General features: G+C 50.1%; 10 protein-coding genes across 10 annotated transcripts; 3 read left to right on the forward strand and 7 right to left on the reverse strand.

Annotated features, from left to right (window-relative positions):
• Positions 1-65: 65 nt before the first annotated feature.
• Positions 66-1,206, reverse strand: PtrM4_097000 (ApaH, Diadenosine tetraphosphatase and related serine-threonine protein phosphatase; the record flags this gene model as incomplete). The annotated part of the gene is made up of 2 exons (XM_001933918.2): positions 66-832; positions 885-1,206. The coding sequence occupies 2 exons, from the start codon at positions 1,204-1,206 to the stop codon at positions 66-68; spliced, it is 1,089 nt and encodes a 362-aa protein (XP_001933953.2).
• Positions 1,207-1,505: 299 nt separating this feature from the next.
• Positions 1,506-1,661, reverse strand: PtrM4_097010 (serine-threonine-protein phosphatase PP2A catalytic subunit; the record flags this gene model as incomplete). Its single annotated transcript, XM_066107202.1, has 1 exon — positions 1,506-1,661. The coding sequence occupies one exon, from the start codon at positions 1,659-1,661 to the stop codon at positions 1,506-1,508; it is 156 nt and encodes a 51-aa protein (XP_065962870.1).
• A 304-nt stretch (positions 1,662-1,965) lies between these two features.
• Positions 1,966-2,805, forward strand: PtrM4_097020 (SPT4, Transcription elongation factor SPT4; the record flags this gene model as incomplete). Its single annotated transcript, XM_001933917.2, has 1 exon — positions 1,966-2,805. One exon carries the CDS (start codon positions 1,966-1,968, stop codon positions 2,803-2,805), a length of 840 nt encoding a protein of 279 aa, XP_001933952.1.
• A 1,487-nt stretch (positions 2,806-4,292) lies between these two features.
• Positions 4,293-4,667, forward strand: PtrM4_097030 (uncharacterized protein; the record flags this gene model as incomplete). Its single annotated transcript, XM_066107203.1, has 3 exons — positions 4,293-4,376; positions 4,433-4,534; positions 4,596-4,667. The coding sequence occupies 3 exons, from the start codon at positions 4,293-4,295 to the stop codon at positions 4,665-4,667; spliced, it is 258 nt and encodes an 85-aa protein (XP_065962871.1).
• Positions 4,668-5,323: 656 nt separating this feature from the next.
• On the reverse strand, positions 5,324-5,887 carry PtrM4_097040 (uncharacterized protein; the record flags this gene model as incomplete). The annotated part of the gene is made up of 1 exon (XM_001933916.2): positions 5,324-5,887. One exon carries the CDS (start codon positions 5,885-5,887, stop codon positions 5,324-5,326), a length of 564 nt encoding a protein of 187 aa, XP_001933951.1.
• A 627-nt stretch (positions 5,888-6,514) lies between these two features.
• On the forward strand, positions 6,515-7,501 carry PtrM4_097050 (uncharacterized protein; the record flags this gene model as incomplete). The annotated part of the gene is made up of 1 exon (XM_066107204.1): positions 6,515-7,501. The coding sequence occupies one exon, from the start codon at positions 6,515-6,517 to the stop codon at positions 7,499-7,501; it is 987 nt and encodes a 328-aa protein (XP_065962872.1).
• Positions 7,502-7,997: 496 nt separating this feature from the next.
• PtrM4_097060 (uncharacterized protein) lies at positions 7,998-8,715 on the reverse strand (the record flags this gene model as incomplete). The annotated part of the gene is made up of 2 exons (XM_001933914.2): positions 7,998-8,121; positions 8,372-8,715. The coding sequence occupies 2 exons, from the start codon at positions 8,713-8,715 to the stop codon at positions 7,998-8,000; spliced, it is 468 nt and encodes a 155-aa protein (XP_001933949.2).
• Positions 8,716-9,567: 852 nt separating this feature from the next.
• On the reverse strand, positions 9,568-11,055 carry PtrM4_097070 (uncharacterized protein; the record flags this gene model as incomplete). The annotated part of the gene is made up of 4 exons (XM_066107205.1): positions 9,568-9,572; positions 9,837-10,541; positions 10,590-10,784; positions 10,869-11,055. The coding sequence occupies 4 exons, from the start codon at positions 11,053-11,055 to the stop codon at positions 9,568-9,570; spliced, it is 1,092 nt and encodes a 363-aa protein (XP_065962873.1).
• A 1,828-nt stretch (positions 11,056-12,883) lies between these two features.
• Positions 12,884-14,213, reverse strand: PtrM4_097080 (uncharacterized protein; the record flags this gene model as incomplete). The annotated part of the gene is made up of 2 exons (XM_066107206.1): positions 12,884-12,891; positions 12,971-14,213. 2 exons carry the CDS (start codon positions 14,211-14,213, stop codon positions 12,884-12,886), a joined length of 1,251 nt encoding a protein of 416 aa, XP_065962874.1.
• Positions 14,214-15,231: 1,018 nt separating this feature from the next.
• Positions 15,232-16,260, reverse strand: PtrM4_097090 (RING finger domain containing protein; the record flags this gene model as incomplete). The annotated part of the gene is made up of 1 exon (XM_001933911.2): positions 15,232-16,260. The coding sequence occupies one exon, from the start codon at positions 16,258-16,260 to the stop codon at positions 15,232-15,234; it is 1,029 nt and encodes a 342-aa protein (XP_001933946.2).
• Positions 16,261-16,785: the final 525 nt, after the last annotated feature.

The raw sequence follows: 16,785 nt of genomic DNA on the forward strand, positions 1-16,785 counted from the left end.
CAACACATACACACTCACTCACTGACTTGCCCATCCTATTCTTTGCAAATTTCATGTCCCATTCTTTAGATCATACCGGCCATGCCGCTTGACGCGTACGCCATGGGTTTGATGTTTGGATGTGCGACGGCGTCGAATTGGGTGAATTTGAGCTTGTATTCTGGGCCAATTTTGATGAAGGCGCCCTTGTTGTGGGTGCTGTCGCAGTAGTTTGGTGCTGAGAAGACGGTGATGCAGCGGCCGTCGTGTTCGACTTCGTAGCCCTCCATGCGGACTTCGTGGGATCGGATAATAGCTTCGAGACCGTTGTTTTCGCAGAAGCGCTTGGTGATGTCCGGGCCGAATTGTAGGCCTACGCCGCGCTTGCTGGGTCCTCTACCGGGGTTCGTTTGCGGGTCGGTCCAGAGCATCTCCATCATGAGGCCGGATTGTCCTGGCTGTCGCTGCTTGAATCGATTGAGTTTCCTTACGTCGTCAAGAGTGACCTTGTCATCTGAGAAAAGACCGCCATGAAGCACAAAGTACTTCTTGCCGATCAGCGTCGCCAGAGGAAGAGCGGAGAAGGACTCTGAAAAGAGCTTGAAGACGCGCTCCGTGTACTTTGCCTTGCACTCGCCCTCGAAACCATACATTCTGTTCATGTCGTCCGTCTCGTGGTTGCCGCGGTTCAGGAAGAAGGAGTTGGGGTATAGCCACTTATAGGCGTACAAGAGGAGTGCGATTTCGGTAGACCAGGAGCCTCGATCGACAAAGTCGCCGTTGAATAGGAATGCGTGCTTCTCGGATGGCTTTCCTGCAAGACGGAAGATCTCCATTAGGTCGAAGAATTGACCTGATAAAGTTAGCAAGCCATTTCGCCAGCACAGTTTTATCCAGCAACCTACCGTGTGTGTCTCCGCATACAGTAATCTCCTGGCCTTCGGGAATGTCGTGCTCGACCATAGTCGGCTCCTTCTTTACAATGTCCATGACGGCGATGATGATCTGGTAGACGTACTTCTTCGCCAGCTTCTTTCCGTTCTTGAACCTCTCAATCATGTCCTCAATGAACTCTAGTGTCATCTTGTCTTCCAGCTTGGCGCCATCATAAGAAGCGTCCACCATCATATGTTCCAGATCGAGGCCCTCGGCCGCCGAGGGCGCATCTTCGACTTCGATGGCTTTGAGGAAGGCATCTCGCTTGACAACCTTTTCGCACTCGACCATGCGCAGCTTCGCATTCGCATCGTTGGGCGCCTTCTTGACGACAAGCTTCCAGTCGCGGAGAGCTTCACGGTGTTTGAGGATGGCAGTGTTCGCCGAGGCGCGACGGTAAAAAGCCTGGTGCTGCGATGAGCATTACGTCGACTGAGTAAGGTGGCGATTATAGTACCTTGACATTATTGGGGTCGAGTTCAATAGCCGTGTCGGCATCTTGGATTGCGTAACCATACTGTTCGAGCTTGATATATGTCTGTAAAACAGTTCAGCATCTGTCTGATGTATAGTGTGCAGTGAGTGGGCTGTCAACATACCTGGGCGCGATTGGTGTAGAAGGAGGGCTCTGCATTATATGCTTCTATGGCCTTTGTGTAAAACTCGAGGGCCTTGTCCCATTCCTGATTGCGAAAGGCATTGTTGCCCTGGTCCTTGAGCTTGGTAGCTTCCTCTAAGCCCCCCATGATGTTTCGATGTGATGCGGGACGCACTGGGGATTGCGAGGCACAAGGCGAAGGCGCGACTGACACAGCTGCACCTGCAGGCTGATGGGAAAGGAAGCTGCGTTCCCTGCGCGGAGGAAAGTGGATTGCTTGATAACAAACAAACAGTGACGCAGGATAAAAAGCGTGAGAACGTGTCGCTGTACCGCCCGCCAAAAGTTATCAAGCAATTCGGTCCCGCCTTCTCGCCTCGCCTTACCAGTTGCCACTAACCCCTCCACGGCTGCATCCACCAACCAGCGTCCTCGGCGGTCGACTATCCATCATGGCACGCAAGGGTCGCGCAACCATAAAGACGCCTGACAAGTACATCACTGTCGATTCGGATAGTGGAGAGGAGAGTCCTTCTGTCGTCGTCTCCAAACAGAGGAGTCGCAGAAAGTCAACTAGACCTGAGGGGGAGAACGTCGATCCCGTGGCTTCGCGTGATGGCCTAAACCTCTCTAAAGCGCCAGGTCCACAAGACGGCCGCCGTCAGCCTCGCCAAGATGCCCGAACCGGGGGACAAAGCACCTCACTTGCGGGTTCGCTGTTTCCAGACAACCATAGCGACGCGGATTTTCCCTCCATCCAACCTACCCACACTACACTCTCTTTTGCAACCGATTCTCAAAACCAGCCAAAATCGTCCTCTCGCGCTGAGACATCTGCAAGACGTGTGCGCACTACTGGCCCAGCACGCGGTCAAGGTCGCGACAACACTGACGATTCCGACATGTCCAACAAACCTATCCAGGGTGGCGCCTACATTCCGCCTAATCAGCAACGCAACATGCGCGCCTGCATGGTCTGCTCCGTTGTTCGAACCCAGCAGCAGTTCCTGACCGAAGGCTGCCCCAACTGCGAAGACGTCCTCGAGCTCGCCGGCAACCCTGAACAGATCAACGACTGCACATCCCAGGTCTTCGATGGCCTCATCTCAGTTTCGGATACCTCCAGGAGCTGGGTTGCCAGATATCAACGTCTCGAGGGCTACAGGCCAGGTGTCTATGCTACCCAAGTCGAAGGCATTCTTCCGGAAGACGTTATTGGCCTTGTGGAGAGCGCCGGCATCAACTACGTCCCCAGGGACGGCAGCGAGCAGGACACACTTCCCCGAGACTAGAAGTCTAATCATACTGAACACGAGCGACGGAGTTATGGGGAAAAACGTTATAGTCTTTGGAAATTGCATTTCAAATGAAAGTATACAGGTATTCCGAGCATCAATCCAACTAATTTCACTTATTGACCGCTCTACACATGCGCTTGAATGACATAAAATACTTGACACACTAGGGTACCAAGGCCACTCTAGGCGCCAGACATGCCTATTAGGTGCTTACCTACACTATCGATTATTCTATGTTACCTAGGTGCAGGCACCTATAACGTGTCGAATGAAGCCTTGGCTCAGTTGGATCTCAACCTTGGATCTAGACTTAACGAAAATATCTGTACTAGAATTTAACTTAATAAAGACTGCTGCTCAACCTTAGATGGTACTGTTGCCTGGAGACTGGAGAGGATAAATTTCGCGCAGTGCAGGCACTTGATCACAGAAAACTTCATCTTGAATATGCAATTTACCAGCTAGGTTGTCCTCCGTTCTGCGAGACGATCCTGAATACCGAAGCTCACCAGTTCTGGGAACACGCTATGTGTGTACATGGGGTGCTACCTTTTTGCTCTACCACGATCACGGAATGCGGAGATGCCGAGGATGGCGGTGCCTGCATCGAGACCAACTGGGGTTGGCGCTTAGCTTGGTAACTTAAGTGGGGCACGCCGCGGTGATGAAATCGGACCACAACCACATATCTATCCCTCAACTTACAATTGACTTCACTACCGCACCGAACTTACCAATTCCCCCATGTCTACAAAATCCCATGTTTACCGACACGAAGATCTCATCGATGCCACAAGGCCAATCCTCTTCTCCTCCTTGGTTATCAGTTGGTTCGTATAGAGCTGTCAATAATCTTGTGTGCCAGCATATCGGTATATTATCGATCTACTACGCGCATGTTGATTTATCTTGGTAGTTGAGATCGTGTGCGAAGATTGTCTGAGCGCAGCTTCGGCTTCTTATACCCGAGGAGCGCACCCAGCATCTGTGTGCTCGCACGGAAATCGTATCGTAAGGTTTTACGTATGAACACGCATACAGCTCCTTGGCATGTCCTTGTTCCTTGCTTTTTCTTGCTATGTTTGCATCAGTGTGGTTTGGAAGCTCTCCATGATTTCGTTATACCTAATGTTTATCCCTAGTGTTAAAAAGGCAGTCTCCCCCGCCCTCTTTCTCTGTGTGTGTGTCCGTGTACATAAGTATATATGTGTGTACTTGGCCAAAATTGAGGCAACTATACCGATGTGTTGCGGTGATATGCTTACATCCGATGAAGGTCCTTTTGCAGTATGTAGATCTAACACTATAGTGGTGATTATCTATAGTACCACATCTATGTATTTATATCGCACCCTCACCTACTGATTATCCTATATCGACAAACTCAAAAATCCTATCTTCACGATAGGAGGCCTCCTCATCTCTCATCTGTTCCACAAGCCATTTCCAATTTGCAAAATCGTCAAGTCGACTCTTTCACCATGAAGCTCTCCGTTGTCGCTGCAATCTGCCTCGCATCCTCGGCGGCGGCAAAGTGTACAGATACCAGATCGTGTACAGGCAACGTACGCATTCATCCCATCACCGTAGAAGAGCAAGAGACTAACAAAGTACTCCATAGCCTGCTTTTCCTTTATGTTTGCCTGGACAGGGCGACAGCTGCGCTTGGCTCGGTTCGCGAACCCCATGTGGGTCACACCAAACATGCCAGGATGTCGGCTGTGTAAGTATCTATTTTCCATGTAGATTGATGTAGCATTGGTAATCTGACAGGATTCTTCTAGCTCGATTGCTCAATCCGAGAGGACGGCGTTCGCGCCTGTGTGACTTGTTCTGTCCAATGCTGCGATCCCTAGTCGAGGAACGTATACGACTAAAAAGCCGTTTCTATGCAAGTGTTCTTAGTACTTTCGGGAAAAAGAGATGGACACTTAGTGGTTACATGACGCGGGTGGCCAGCGACGTACTTATCAAGAGGCAGTAGCAGCAGCTGTGCATACACAGACATTAGAAACGATAGTATTAAGGCAATCGTGTCACCGAACGAAAATGGGAATTCTGAATATAAGACGGTGCTGGCGCAGTTGAATCACCTTCCGAGATCCACTACGATTTCACTCCACAACTCGGCACTCGCGGATAAATATTGAGGCAAATCTAACGCGAATGAAAATTTGGCGATTATTCTTTATGTTATTGGTAGGAACTATGGTGCAGGCAGAAGGTACGATACCTACGGAGTCACTCACCACGAGTGACGGACGCGGTCAGACTCTGGCGACATCATTTTCAGTAGTGATACTCCCATCTCATAATATTCTTTCCTCGTCGGGTGACAAATTTCCGGATATTGCAACTGACCCAGATTGCAACGTCTCCGAGAATCGTCCCATGCTTCCCATAGCACATCGTGCACCTTGTCGTTAGGCGTACTGCATATGATAAGATTCCAGAACGCTCTCATGGATTCCTGGACCTTTATTTTGCCCAGCCACGGATATGGGTTTGTCTCTCACCATCCGATGATGGTAGACGTCCACCGTGTACTACCTGATGGCAATCGCACTTGTTCGCCGTACCACCCTATCACATCCAAACAGAATTTGGGCAACGAAGGATCGTGGTGGATAGATTGGGCGGGGTTGATGATAGTTGCGCAGATCTTCTTCTCGTCTCTTCGATCTATCATCGTCTTCTCATTCCGTACGAAGTACCCGTGAACTTTGCGGACGAGGTTCGATTGTTCCAGAAGATCTGCACGTTCAGAGTCGCAAAGGATCGTGTTCGTGCTGCTTGATGGGGAGATGTTGTAAAGAGCCGCATTCAGCTCATCGAAGTTCGCGCCAAACGTCATTGCGAGGATTTCGATGAGGAAGCGACGCACCTGCTCGGTCTTACACTGCGGCGGTTGAGCTTGTGATGGAGCATAGTACTTGGTATCAATTTCGACGATGTCTTTATACTCTGGTGGCGGTGTTGAGAGTGGCTTCTGATGCTCTGTTGGCGATGAGGTGTGTGAAGGAGGAAGACGTGATATTCGGAAGCGACCTAGACGGCCTAGACTGAACGTTGGCATAACGGCAATATCTTAATGCAACTGGAGTGACTTTGGAGAAAGCAGGACAAGGATAGGAATAAAGAGAATAAGAGCAAGGTTTTGTACATCTGATGAGAGGGCACTAGTCAGTGTAACCATGGTTCATGGTCGCTTAGGTCAGCAAAGAGGGGCCTTGTACCAAGGTAAGTTAAAGTACGCGCGGGTTCAATCACATGAAGGTAAACGAGAAGTGACTAATTGGAATTTTTTGTTGGCTTTTCTCGGACGATACGAGCTACCTATGCTACCTGTCGGCCATAGGGCTTATCCCTTGGCTCCTCCTTAGGCAACCAGGCAGCCACCCATTTACCCGCTAGTACCTTTACGGCCTAGCTCCTTCACTCCCTCTTCCCACTGCGCATATAGACCTCTTTCCAATAGCTCTAATACAACATGATTCTCCCCAACCTTGACGCTTGACAGGTTATGAGCCCTCACCCGCTCCCGTAGTCGCTCACGATAATTCTATCAGATATTTTGACGACCCGCGCGCCTCATCACAATCGCCACCCCGCAACTTGCAGCTCATCGATCGCTTGGACGACAACGAGCTCTCCGCTGCTCACCAAAAAATCGCCAGCCGAACGATCTTCGACGTCCGCCGCGATGGCAACTCACACCTCCTCCACAGCTGTCACCGCGCGCCTTGCAGCCGACGGCAAAAACTGGAAGGACTGGATTAAACAACTTATCAATTACGCAGCCGCTGATGGCGCTGTAGCCGTCCTAGATGGGGCTCCGCGCCCAGAATTTGACGCTACAGACGACATGTATCGCATCACCGCCATGCAGCGCCCAATCACTCATCCTTCAGGCACCTCAGCAGACGTTATCCAAGCCGAGCTTAACCGTATCGGCAAGCTTAACAAGACTATAGGACCGTTTAACAATGAGGCTCGACAGCTACTTAAAGAGAACAAGCTTGCGCTTGACTCATGGGTCGCCCGAGATGCCCGACTCCAAAACACCATACTCTCATCCATTGACAAGCCTCTCGTAGCTCAGGTGCGCACATGCCCTACCGCCCACGACATGTACAAGGCTCTCAAGGACCTCAACAGCAACGGTGACTACGCCAATGCTGCTCCCGCGTGGACTGCCTTCATCGACCTCCGCGCTAAGACCCAACCCACAGTCCGCAGCTATATTGGACAGTTTCGCGAGACGATTAATGACATCACGGTACAAGGCATCACACTTGGATGGAAGAAGCCTTCAGCAGTACCTGGTACATCCGCTGACCGCGACGTCGAAGACCTGCTCATCATCCACTTCCTTCACGGCTTAGCTCGTGTACTCCCACAGTGGGTAGAAGCTCGCAATAACGACCTCCGCCAAGGCCATACATGGTCTATCGACACGCTCGTCGCGTCTCTCGAGGATCACCTACGCCATGCCCCAGATGAGCCCGTGAAGACTTTTCTCCCCGTCTCTAAACAAGCGGAGGAGAAGCGCGTTCTCACACGCCTAAACGGCCGCGGCAATGGCAACAACAACAACCAGAACTCTACTCCTCCGTCTCTGACGACGCGCAATAGCACCCAACAGAAGCGTACTCATCAGCCTGTTGGATTTGACACTAACTATATCTAGTGATTACATACATGATCCGGAGACAAGTACTGATGTCGAATGCGGAACGACGTGCAGCACTGCGGACGGCAGAAGGATTTTGGTATCAAAGCGCGATACAGACTATTCGTATGGATGGCCTGGATTGTATGTGAGCTCGCGAAAGAGCTGGAGAGCGTTGTGGCTGTGGTACAAAGGCGCAGGATAGACTGTTTGTATGTATAGTCTGAGTTGTGTGTGGGCTACTGGAAGAGCGCTGTGGCTGTGGTTGTGGTGTTCACGGTAGCGGCCAGGTGTGAAGCTGCATTGCAGTCTACCGCAGCTCGTTTGGTGTGCTTCCGAGATGTTGAGAGTCCAAACATGGGCTATAGCTGGAAGCTACACAGCTTGTGAGGAAGAGGTTTCTCGGGTTTTTTACGGTCTCGGGGGACTACATAGGTGAGGAGGAGAAGGTTTCTCAGATTGTTCGCGGTCTCGGGAGACGACACGGTGAAGAGCGGAAGCTGAGATAGGTAGCTCAGCTGCGGTTGAAAGGTACGACGACTTCGCTGATAGGGCCGTTGATAGGGCACTCTGGATGTCTTCGCCAAACCGTAAGAATCGATGTGTGAGCTGAGACGAGCTGCACTCTCGGTGCTGTCCTAGATAGTGAGTAAGAACAACCCCCCGTTTGCACCACTCCCTTTCGTTATTGAGAGTGGCCCCAGGCCTAACCACGGGGAGGCGGGGGACAAGGCCCATAAGAATGACAATAGTAAAAGATGTAGGGGATACAAAAGAAAGGTGATACAGGTAGTGAACAGAAAAGAAAATTAAGATGATGAGGGAATCCGTTTTCGAACCGTCCGGCCACCAACCTCAACCCCAAGCCCAGTCCCAAGCCCGGAGGACTGGACAAAGCCCATGACCTTGGCCTCGTCCAACTCTTTGCGCAGATCAGAAATCTTCTTCTCCAGCTGCTCGACCTCCGCCTCGTGCCCTTTTTTGGCATTGTCCGTCAACACCAATTCTCGCCCCAGCCTCTCCTCCGCCCCCCTCAATCTCTGCTGCAATGCAGCATCCCCCAACTCGATTTTCGCACGCTCGAGGTCGTGTATGAGCTCTGCCTTTTCGGCCTTCTTCCACGGCCAGCTGCATTTGAGCAACCATACGGAGACGGCCGCACACAGGAGGCCTGCGCAGAAGAAAATTGTGTCGCTAGTCAAATTGACCGGGATACTGGTCCAGTCCGGCATCTTGAAATTGGAACTAGCTATAATAAGATCATACGAATTAGCATTTTGAAACAGCATTAACATCCTGGTGTAGCATATCTTGCTTGATAGGGTATGAGTAGTGAAGGGGAAGAGAAACATTGACATACTTAGGTTCCGTCGTGTAATAGCTGAAGAAGAGAAGAGAAAACACCACGGGCAGAAATAAATACATCAGATCTGTAGGGCCGGCAGCCACTGCTACGTAGCTGCGGCGTTCTAGAGGAAGTGTAGCCCAGAGCTCTTACCTTCTAGGTTCGGGGATAATTCGAACACTGATATATTGGCAGGAGAGGCTACGACAACAAGCTACAACGGCAATTACTGACATCACCAACGTGGACCTAGTTGCCCGGCACATCCGTAATATTTTCAAGTGATCTCGTGGATGTCTCGGTAGTTGCCCAGCTGCTATGCTAGTATTAAAATCTACATTATAAGAATGTTTTTCCCGGATCGACTAGCGCAAACATACAGGCCTGTCGAGTAGCCTAGAAGTGAGGCAAAAGGTTGAACAGAATGAAAGTAAGAACAAACAAGGCGATGGCGAGACAGTACTTCAACACCCCAACCATCTTGCCACGAAGTGAGCTTACCACACTTGCCTGTGGCTGAGTATACGCCAAACCACCCTCAAGCATCAACATCTTCCTCTCCAAACCAGCTGTATACTCCTCATCCCCCTCCCTGCTATCTCCCACTTTCTCCACTGCCAGAACCCCACACGTATCCGGCAGCCCAAACCGCTCATCAACCTGCGCATTACTCCTCGTGACCCTCTGATCCAGCTCATACACCTCATTATCCAAGAATTCACGCACGCCATCATCCCACCTAGTCTTTGCAGCGAAGAAATTGATCAGCGTGGTGCACTTGTCGATGGCGTCGCGGGCGCCGATTATCTTGTTGAAGGAGTTGAGGTCGCGGGGGCTGAGGTCGTCGGAGTCGGAGTCGTCGTAGTGGTCGTGGCGCGAGGATTGGTTGAGATAGGTATGGAAGGTTATGAGGGGGCCGAGCTGCGCATGGGTATTTGGGAGGAAGGTGACGTAGCCTGGGGTTTGTAAGTTTAGGTGGGTAGTGAGGGGAAAGGGAAGTGAACTCACCATCCTTGTCTCGGCCGGCGAGATCGTTGGGGTTCTTGAGACGGCGTAGCGTGTGACCAACTGCGTAAGAGTCTTGGATCATGTGTAGACATACTCCCAGAGCTCGGTGGGAAATGTCTGCCTTGCGGTATTCTGGAGTGTTGCCGAGGAGGAGGTCGCGCAGAGTCTGGTTGCCTGAGGTGGAAGCTTTGAAACTGCCTGGTAGCTTATCGCAGAGTAGATCGCGTTCGTTGACTTCCTTGCCAACTGCGAGCTTGTACATGACTTCTAGCCAGGTAAGGATGTTTCTCTTGGTCGTATTGGGATCTTCGTTGACGTCGCTGGCCATGCCGTGGAGTAACTGGAGATCGCCAAAGTGGCTGCGTTGCGTCATGCACGTCTTTTTTCCATGGTTAAAATCACCTAGGAAATCATCGCCGAGATCAAAGGTGCTGTTGTTGTCCCTGAGATTTTTGAAGAGCAGGCATGATGGATCATCGGGCCACACGAGGCCGCGGACGTACTCCCACTGCTTTGCGTCGAGATTGTTGTATGTGGTGCCCTTGGGGAAATGGAGGTTGGAACGAATGAAAGCTGCAATGGCGATTTCCTCGTGGACGGGCTGCCAATGGAGGAGCCCACCAATGGTGTCAAAACCGATCTTGAATTGGGCTTCGACGCTGTCTGAGTAGTCGTCGTCGCCTGCGAGGTATATCTCAACGTGCGCTGTGAAAGTTAGTTTGGTATATGATAGGATTGCGCAGTGCCACTTACCGGTGAACGGATGGCCCTTGTTTTGATAGCTCAACACGTTGACAGACACCTGGTTTGGTTTACTCGATTTGGCATACAAGTAGTTATCGTCCGTGGCGGAGTAGGGATCAGCAAAGTCGAGGCGTACTGTCACGCGCTTGTTCGCCTTGGGTGTGTAGAGCTCGTACACTACGAAGCCCTTGCTTCCATCAAATCCTGTTTCAAGTCAGTCACTATGCTGGAAAATTGCGGGTCTAGAGACGTTGTCCAGATTGACAAGGAAAGTAGTTGTTAGCTTACCAAGAGTATCTTTGAGATGAACGATCCCCTCACCCCCTGCCTCTATAGTATTCGGTGGACTTCCCTTAGCCCATTCGCCCTCTTCTGCACCAGAGTCATCAAGTGCGATGTCGACGCTGGTCTTGTTGTGTACATGGATGTAGCTTCCGTAGTCGGCATAGGTATGGATACTAGATGCATGAGCCATGGTGCTGAAAGTCAAAAGTAAATAGTTCGGATGTTGATAGTTAGGAGTACTGGACGAACAACAGCAGCGTAGCATGCGGAGTATTTAATTGCCTCTCGTCTCATTTTCATGTCCTCTCTTAGGTAGTCCACATATTCGCTTCTAAGACTTGTACGGGCTCAAACAAACACGTTAGTCCCATCTTGGACGATATGCGATGGTGTTAGTATACGAATGTTGTCTCGACTCATCCAGGTTGTCGCTTAGAACGTGTGGCTGAAATGGGCTGGCTGAAAAAGGGTCATTGTGATAGCCGAGGCGGTTCGGCAATTCCGTAGATTCTGGGGATGAGATGTTCATGGTTCCTGATTGAGCAGCGAACGTGATGTCGCAGCTGAGGTTCGATGATGAATTGGGTTTGGGTCCTCCCTGATGGTCTTAGCGTCGGTGCCTGAGTCGGAATAGACTATCGAAAATGGGCCGGACCGAGTCTACATCGACGGGGCTGCCGCCTGTTCACAAACCTTTCAGCTGCCCATGCTGACAGCTGCAGCCACGTGTTTTAGTGGCAACAAGCGGACGTCTAGAACCTGCATCTGCATACTCTCCAGTGCCTTGGCATCCAACGTCAAGTGAACGCGACATACCATCACATGGTCTGAATACAAAGATGCAGGTGATTAAAAGACATGTCTCTGTTGATTCACACACCAAATATTGACACCTAATATGTAGCGGTGTGAGGAGAGGAGGAGGACTGCGTTGCATTGTGTAGCTATGGAGGAACTGCAGCTATATAGGTGTGTGTGATGAGAAAGTGTGGTAGCGATAGCCGTACCCAACTCTCACCCAAGTCGGTCTTGGCAAGTCCCAAACCGTTACATAATAGGCGTGTCTGGACACTAAAGTGGCCTTTTTGCCCCAGTATATCAAGTATTTTATGGGATCAAGGTACCCAGGCACCTGGGTGTCATAAAATACTTGACACCTCATAGGCGTGCCTGGCAACTACAGTGACCCTTTTGCCCTAGTATGTCAGGTATCTTATGGCACCCAGTTGCTTAGGTACCCTGATCCTATAACAACGATGTGCCCTTGCACTTATTTTGGGTACTATAGACTACTGTACCCGGGCTTTCTCTGCTTAGCATTATCTTGTTGTTCTATAAGTTCTATAAAAATCCTTATAGAGAGAAAGATAAATAATTACGAGATTAATAGAAGGAGAAATTAAAGGCTGCTAGGCGTGTTGACACGGCAAAGGTGTCGAATATCACTGTCGTTGCAACGAAAAAAGTATATGATATTTGATTAGTAGTGAGCAAGAGCTGGATGGAGAGATCTCCATATGTACGGATGCGAGCTGAGCGGGAAGCTTGGTCTACCGGTACCTAGTGATCCACGCTTCCGGCCCGGAAAAACTCGCCGGGCTGGCTGTACGCGCATGTCCCAACAAGGCGATTCGTATCTGTGTTTATATGCAGAGAATTTAGTGGCACTTTAGTCCTCTTATATAATGTAGATCAATTATATTTTATACAGAGGTTTTACATCTTATCCACTAATCCCTGCCCATTCTACGACTTTCGAAAAAGACTCCTTCTCAAGCCCCTATGTATCCGTCTAGCAAAAGACCCTGTCTTCCTGTGTCTACCTTCACCTTCACCTCCCTCCCTTTTGTCTTTGCTTAAGAAAATGTTCCAAAACTTCGAAAGGGAGCCAGAACACTTGTGATGTTTCTCTTCCTTTTGCGGAGAAGAGTGCGGCGATAAAGGAGGTGAATCGCTCAGCGTATGCATGCTTGTTATCCGGCTTGCAGTGTCGTGAGGAGAGAAAGTGAAGTCGCGGTTCAGAATGCTTACGTGTCGGGGGACGGGGTGGTGGACAGCTGTAGACTGGCATGCCTTTACTTCAAATTCTCGCGGCAAGGGCTTACGCCTCATTCCCAATGCTGGGTCAATCCCCTTAACACTATCTTCCTGTTCACAGTCTATCTCGTCCTTCCAATCCTTATTCTGATGCGCCTTCCTGCCACACACTGCCCTTGTGCTTGCACAAGACTCAGAGCTCGAGTTATAATTTACGCTGGGGGCATGATCTGACTTTGAGGCGAAACGCACATGCTTTCCCCTTGAGTCCTTGGGATATGCAAAGTCATATACTCGGCAGCCATCTGCCACACCGCCATACTGTACGCTTTCCGGAGGGTACAGGCCCTGGGCTTCTTCGGTCCTCATATCTTCGAGAACAGGGGCCATAGGTGTGTGAGAACATGAGCCAGTCTCTAAGTTGAACTTGGCGACGCGGCGGAGGGGTCGGTCTGGCCCTGGCCCGTCAGTGGGGGCTGGGTTCCAGGAGCCTGATTCGAATGTCGAGGTCGAATCGAGGGAGTCTGTAGAGGCCCTTCGCTCAAGAGCCTGTGAAGGAAGGATCATAAGTCCCTCTTTACCACTGGATGCAGACTCGTTATGCATCTGAGGTGAGGCGGAGGAATAAGGTGCAGAAGGTAGGCAAGAGTCGCCTTCAGTCTGGTTACTCAGAGCACTTCCCAAGCATGACCGATCCATCTTCGTTATGTCAGAGATCTCTGTCCTATTGCGTTGATGCCCCCGAAGATGCTGCGAATTTATCGCAGCAATGCCATCAAAAGCCTGGCTTCCCAATGTGCTGGTAGTGGAGTAGCCCTCACTTCGAGATATACCGAGGCCAGATGTTGCTGGCAGTGGCATAGAGACTCGACGAGATGCATCTCCTTGGGTTACATTATCCATTGCAGATGAGATCGCAGGGGTTGAGATTTGCCTCCCACATGCCACAGGTCGATATCGAGAAAGTGAGATCCGGGGAGATCTACTCTCAATCTGGGAGGGCAGAGGATTGTGGTTGTTTGCACTCCGCCGACGATAACGAGTAGCTGAGAGGTGTGTAGTTGGTGATTCGAGGCCTGCTTGTCGCCCTTGATCTTGTGGCGCGTCAGGAGGGACTGGCACAGGTGAACTGGTCGACCCGGTAGTGTAGGCATACGGAATCGCCATGTTGATCTCATTGACCCTTGAAGCGACGAAGCCAGTAGGAACAGATCCATCTATCATTGCTCGAGCTATCGGCGTAGGCCTAGCGATAGGTGAGGCGCATGTGTTGTTCTCGGATTGGGTAGAAGACGTAATTCGGTCAGCCATGTTCTAGACTGGTTGCGCACTAGTGTTGATATGTTTGTTATGCGATAAACGAATCCTAGGCTAAAGATCTTGTCAGTGCGCAGTAAAGGTTGATTGCGATAGTTGCGCAGACCTGATCAAGAACACGGTGTTAGTGTGTAGAGAGTGTAGTGCAACTCCAGTAGTGAGTGTTTTGAGAATTAGATATAGAGTTGAGTGTTCTTGTACTAATCCGAATACAGGCGCGGGTGCTTGTGCTTTTATGGCCCGGTGCGCAACGGTGAGTGCGTCATGGGATTGCGACAGGGTCACGCTAAGGGGAGAAGTGGGAGGAAGACGCGACGTGAATTGAGGGTTCAGCAAGGTGTACCACCAGTTGCTTCCCTTGGGAACTAACTGATTACAATTTACTCTCTAAAAACTTTCCAGACGACACTGGTATACGCTGTATTAATTCCTAGCTTTTTGTCTGACTGCTCATTGGCAGCCGTGCAAACTCCTCGTGCCCGCACTTGTCCAATGACTTGTCCAATGACGAGGCGCCGAATTGAGATGCTAGCGCCATCAGCACTGCGATAACTGCCCAGGTGATTACTATGCTATATACCGAAAGCTTTGGTAGTCTGACGCCCTCGGAGTTGTTTGCTGTAGTCGTTTGATATCGATTGTGGACTGCGGTTTTGGTGACTTGCTGTTCCAAAGGACACAGACAGGTGCCGCAGGATATTCTCGTACCGGGTCACCTACAACAAGCCATGCGACGACAAAGCTGATAAAGGAATATGAAAATAGAGGTCATTGTAAGACTTGGTAAGAAGGGAGATTGCTTGTTTGCTTAATTCCATCGTAATTACAACTAAAGAAACAAAGGTATCCTCAATTGACAGAATAAAAGCTGGCACATTCCTCAACCAGAACCCATCTTATTCGTAAGATCACATGCCAGGACACGTGTCGCTTGTATACTTGAGTAAACGCCATAAAGCAAGAGCAGCAAAGCACCATGAGCTACGGCTATGATGCTACTATGAAAGGCATCTCAATCCTCCCCAAAAAATCCTTGGAGTCCTTCAGCGTTAGCCCAGAATTCGTCATAATTGTCGGCTTCGGCGTTCTCTATATGCTCAACACCAAGATCGTTGTCAAGCACGTGGAAGCGAAGCGGTTCGTAGATGTGAGTTGGTTCGTGGGCGTGAATCGGTTTGTCGTCCGAGTATGTTATATCATACAGATTGTGCCCATTGCGATCCAGACCCGTTTCAAAATGGAGGCCGCGCCATGATAACTCGAAGCCTTCTTCGTCGTAGCCTGCGGGTGGATCTCCATATGCAGGACATCCTACTTCTTCATGGAAGCCGTCCCATAGCATCATGCATATGAAGCAGAACTGAGTTCTGCAGTGGCAGCAATACATGTGGTTGCATGACTCCTTGAGTTCGATCCATGCAGTGCAGTCCGGGCACTGTTTTATGCGGCAGGTCGGTGAGTATTCGGGTAGCCACTTCGGTCTGAGCGTATTGTCAGATTCCACGACGCACTCATGGCATTTATGGCCTTCGCTATCCCACTCTTTACTGCATTCCGTGCAGGTAACGCAGCCGCATGTGCAGGGGGCGACAGTTTGGATGAAGGATGTGGAGTCGAATTGTGTTGGTGGGATGAAGGAACTGCAGGCTTCTTTGGAACAATAGATTCGAGAATGGATCGGGGTATTGTGTTCCTTGATCTTCATCGAGTATGCTTCTCGCATTTCCGGACTTAGTAGGTGTTCTACTTGTTCAAAGGGAATGGGGGCGCAGCACTTGGTTGGGAAAGCCGAGTTGTCTTTAAGGGCGATGGCGTGGGCGTCAACGATGCATTCGTTGCACATTACGTGCTCGGCGCAGGTAACGACGCCTTTGGAAAGCAGAATATCGTCTCCGCAAATACAGCATTCGTACTTGGCTGTATCTTCGTTCAGTTGTAGGGCTGCCATTTCAGCCACTGGCATGATAATGTCTTTCGATGTCCTCGCCGTCTCGGCGGCATCACCCACGGTCTTTTGGTCAACGGTTGGAGTAGATGACATGATTTTGTCGACTTGTTTGTCTTTCCAGAAAGTTTTGCTGGAGACTTCAGATTATAATGTGTGTGTCGTTGAGGAAGAGTTGTGGTAGGTTGCAGTCGTGGTTTGAGTCTGGAGTAGAAAGCTGAGATATAACTGTCTTGTGAGATGTACGAGAGATACAGAAGTTGGCACAGAAAAGCGCATCTTATAGTCGGAAAAAACTCATAAAGTGTGATGGTAATCATGATAGCGAAAATGTAGTCCTCTTAGAATACCATGGACCATGGTAGGTCTTCTACATACTCAGCGAATGAAAAAATCCTTAGCGCAGGCAACTGCATCAGAACAACCCATCAACCCACCGCTACGATACCAACCGATTACAGAGTACAACCTCATCATGGTCACTAAACACGACCTTTGATTACATAAAACACTTACTTTACGCATTTTTATGTGCCCAGTGGGGACTTATTACATTTAGAGACACCACATCAGCTTGCTAGTGTGCTTCCGATGACGTATAGCAGGCCACATTGAACCAGA

The sequence above is a fragment of the Pyrenophora tritici-repentis genome, chromosome 4 (genome assembly GCF_003171515.1).
Source record: "Pyrenophora tritici-repentis strain M4 chromosome 4, whole genome shotgun sequence".
Taxonomy (NCBI): Eukaryota; Fungi; Ascomycota; class Dothideomycetes; order Pleosporales; family Pleosporaceae; genus Pyrenophora; species Pyrenophora tritici-repentis.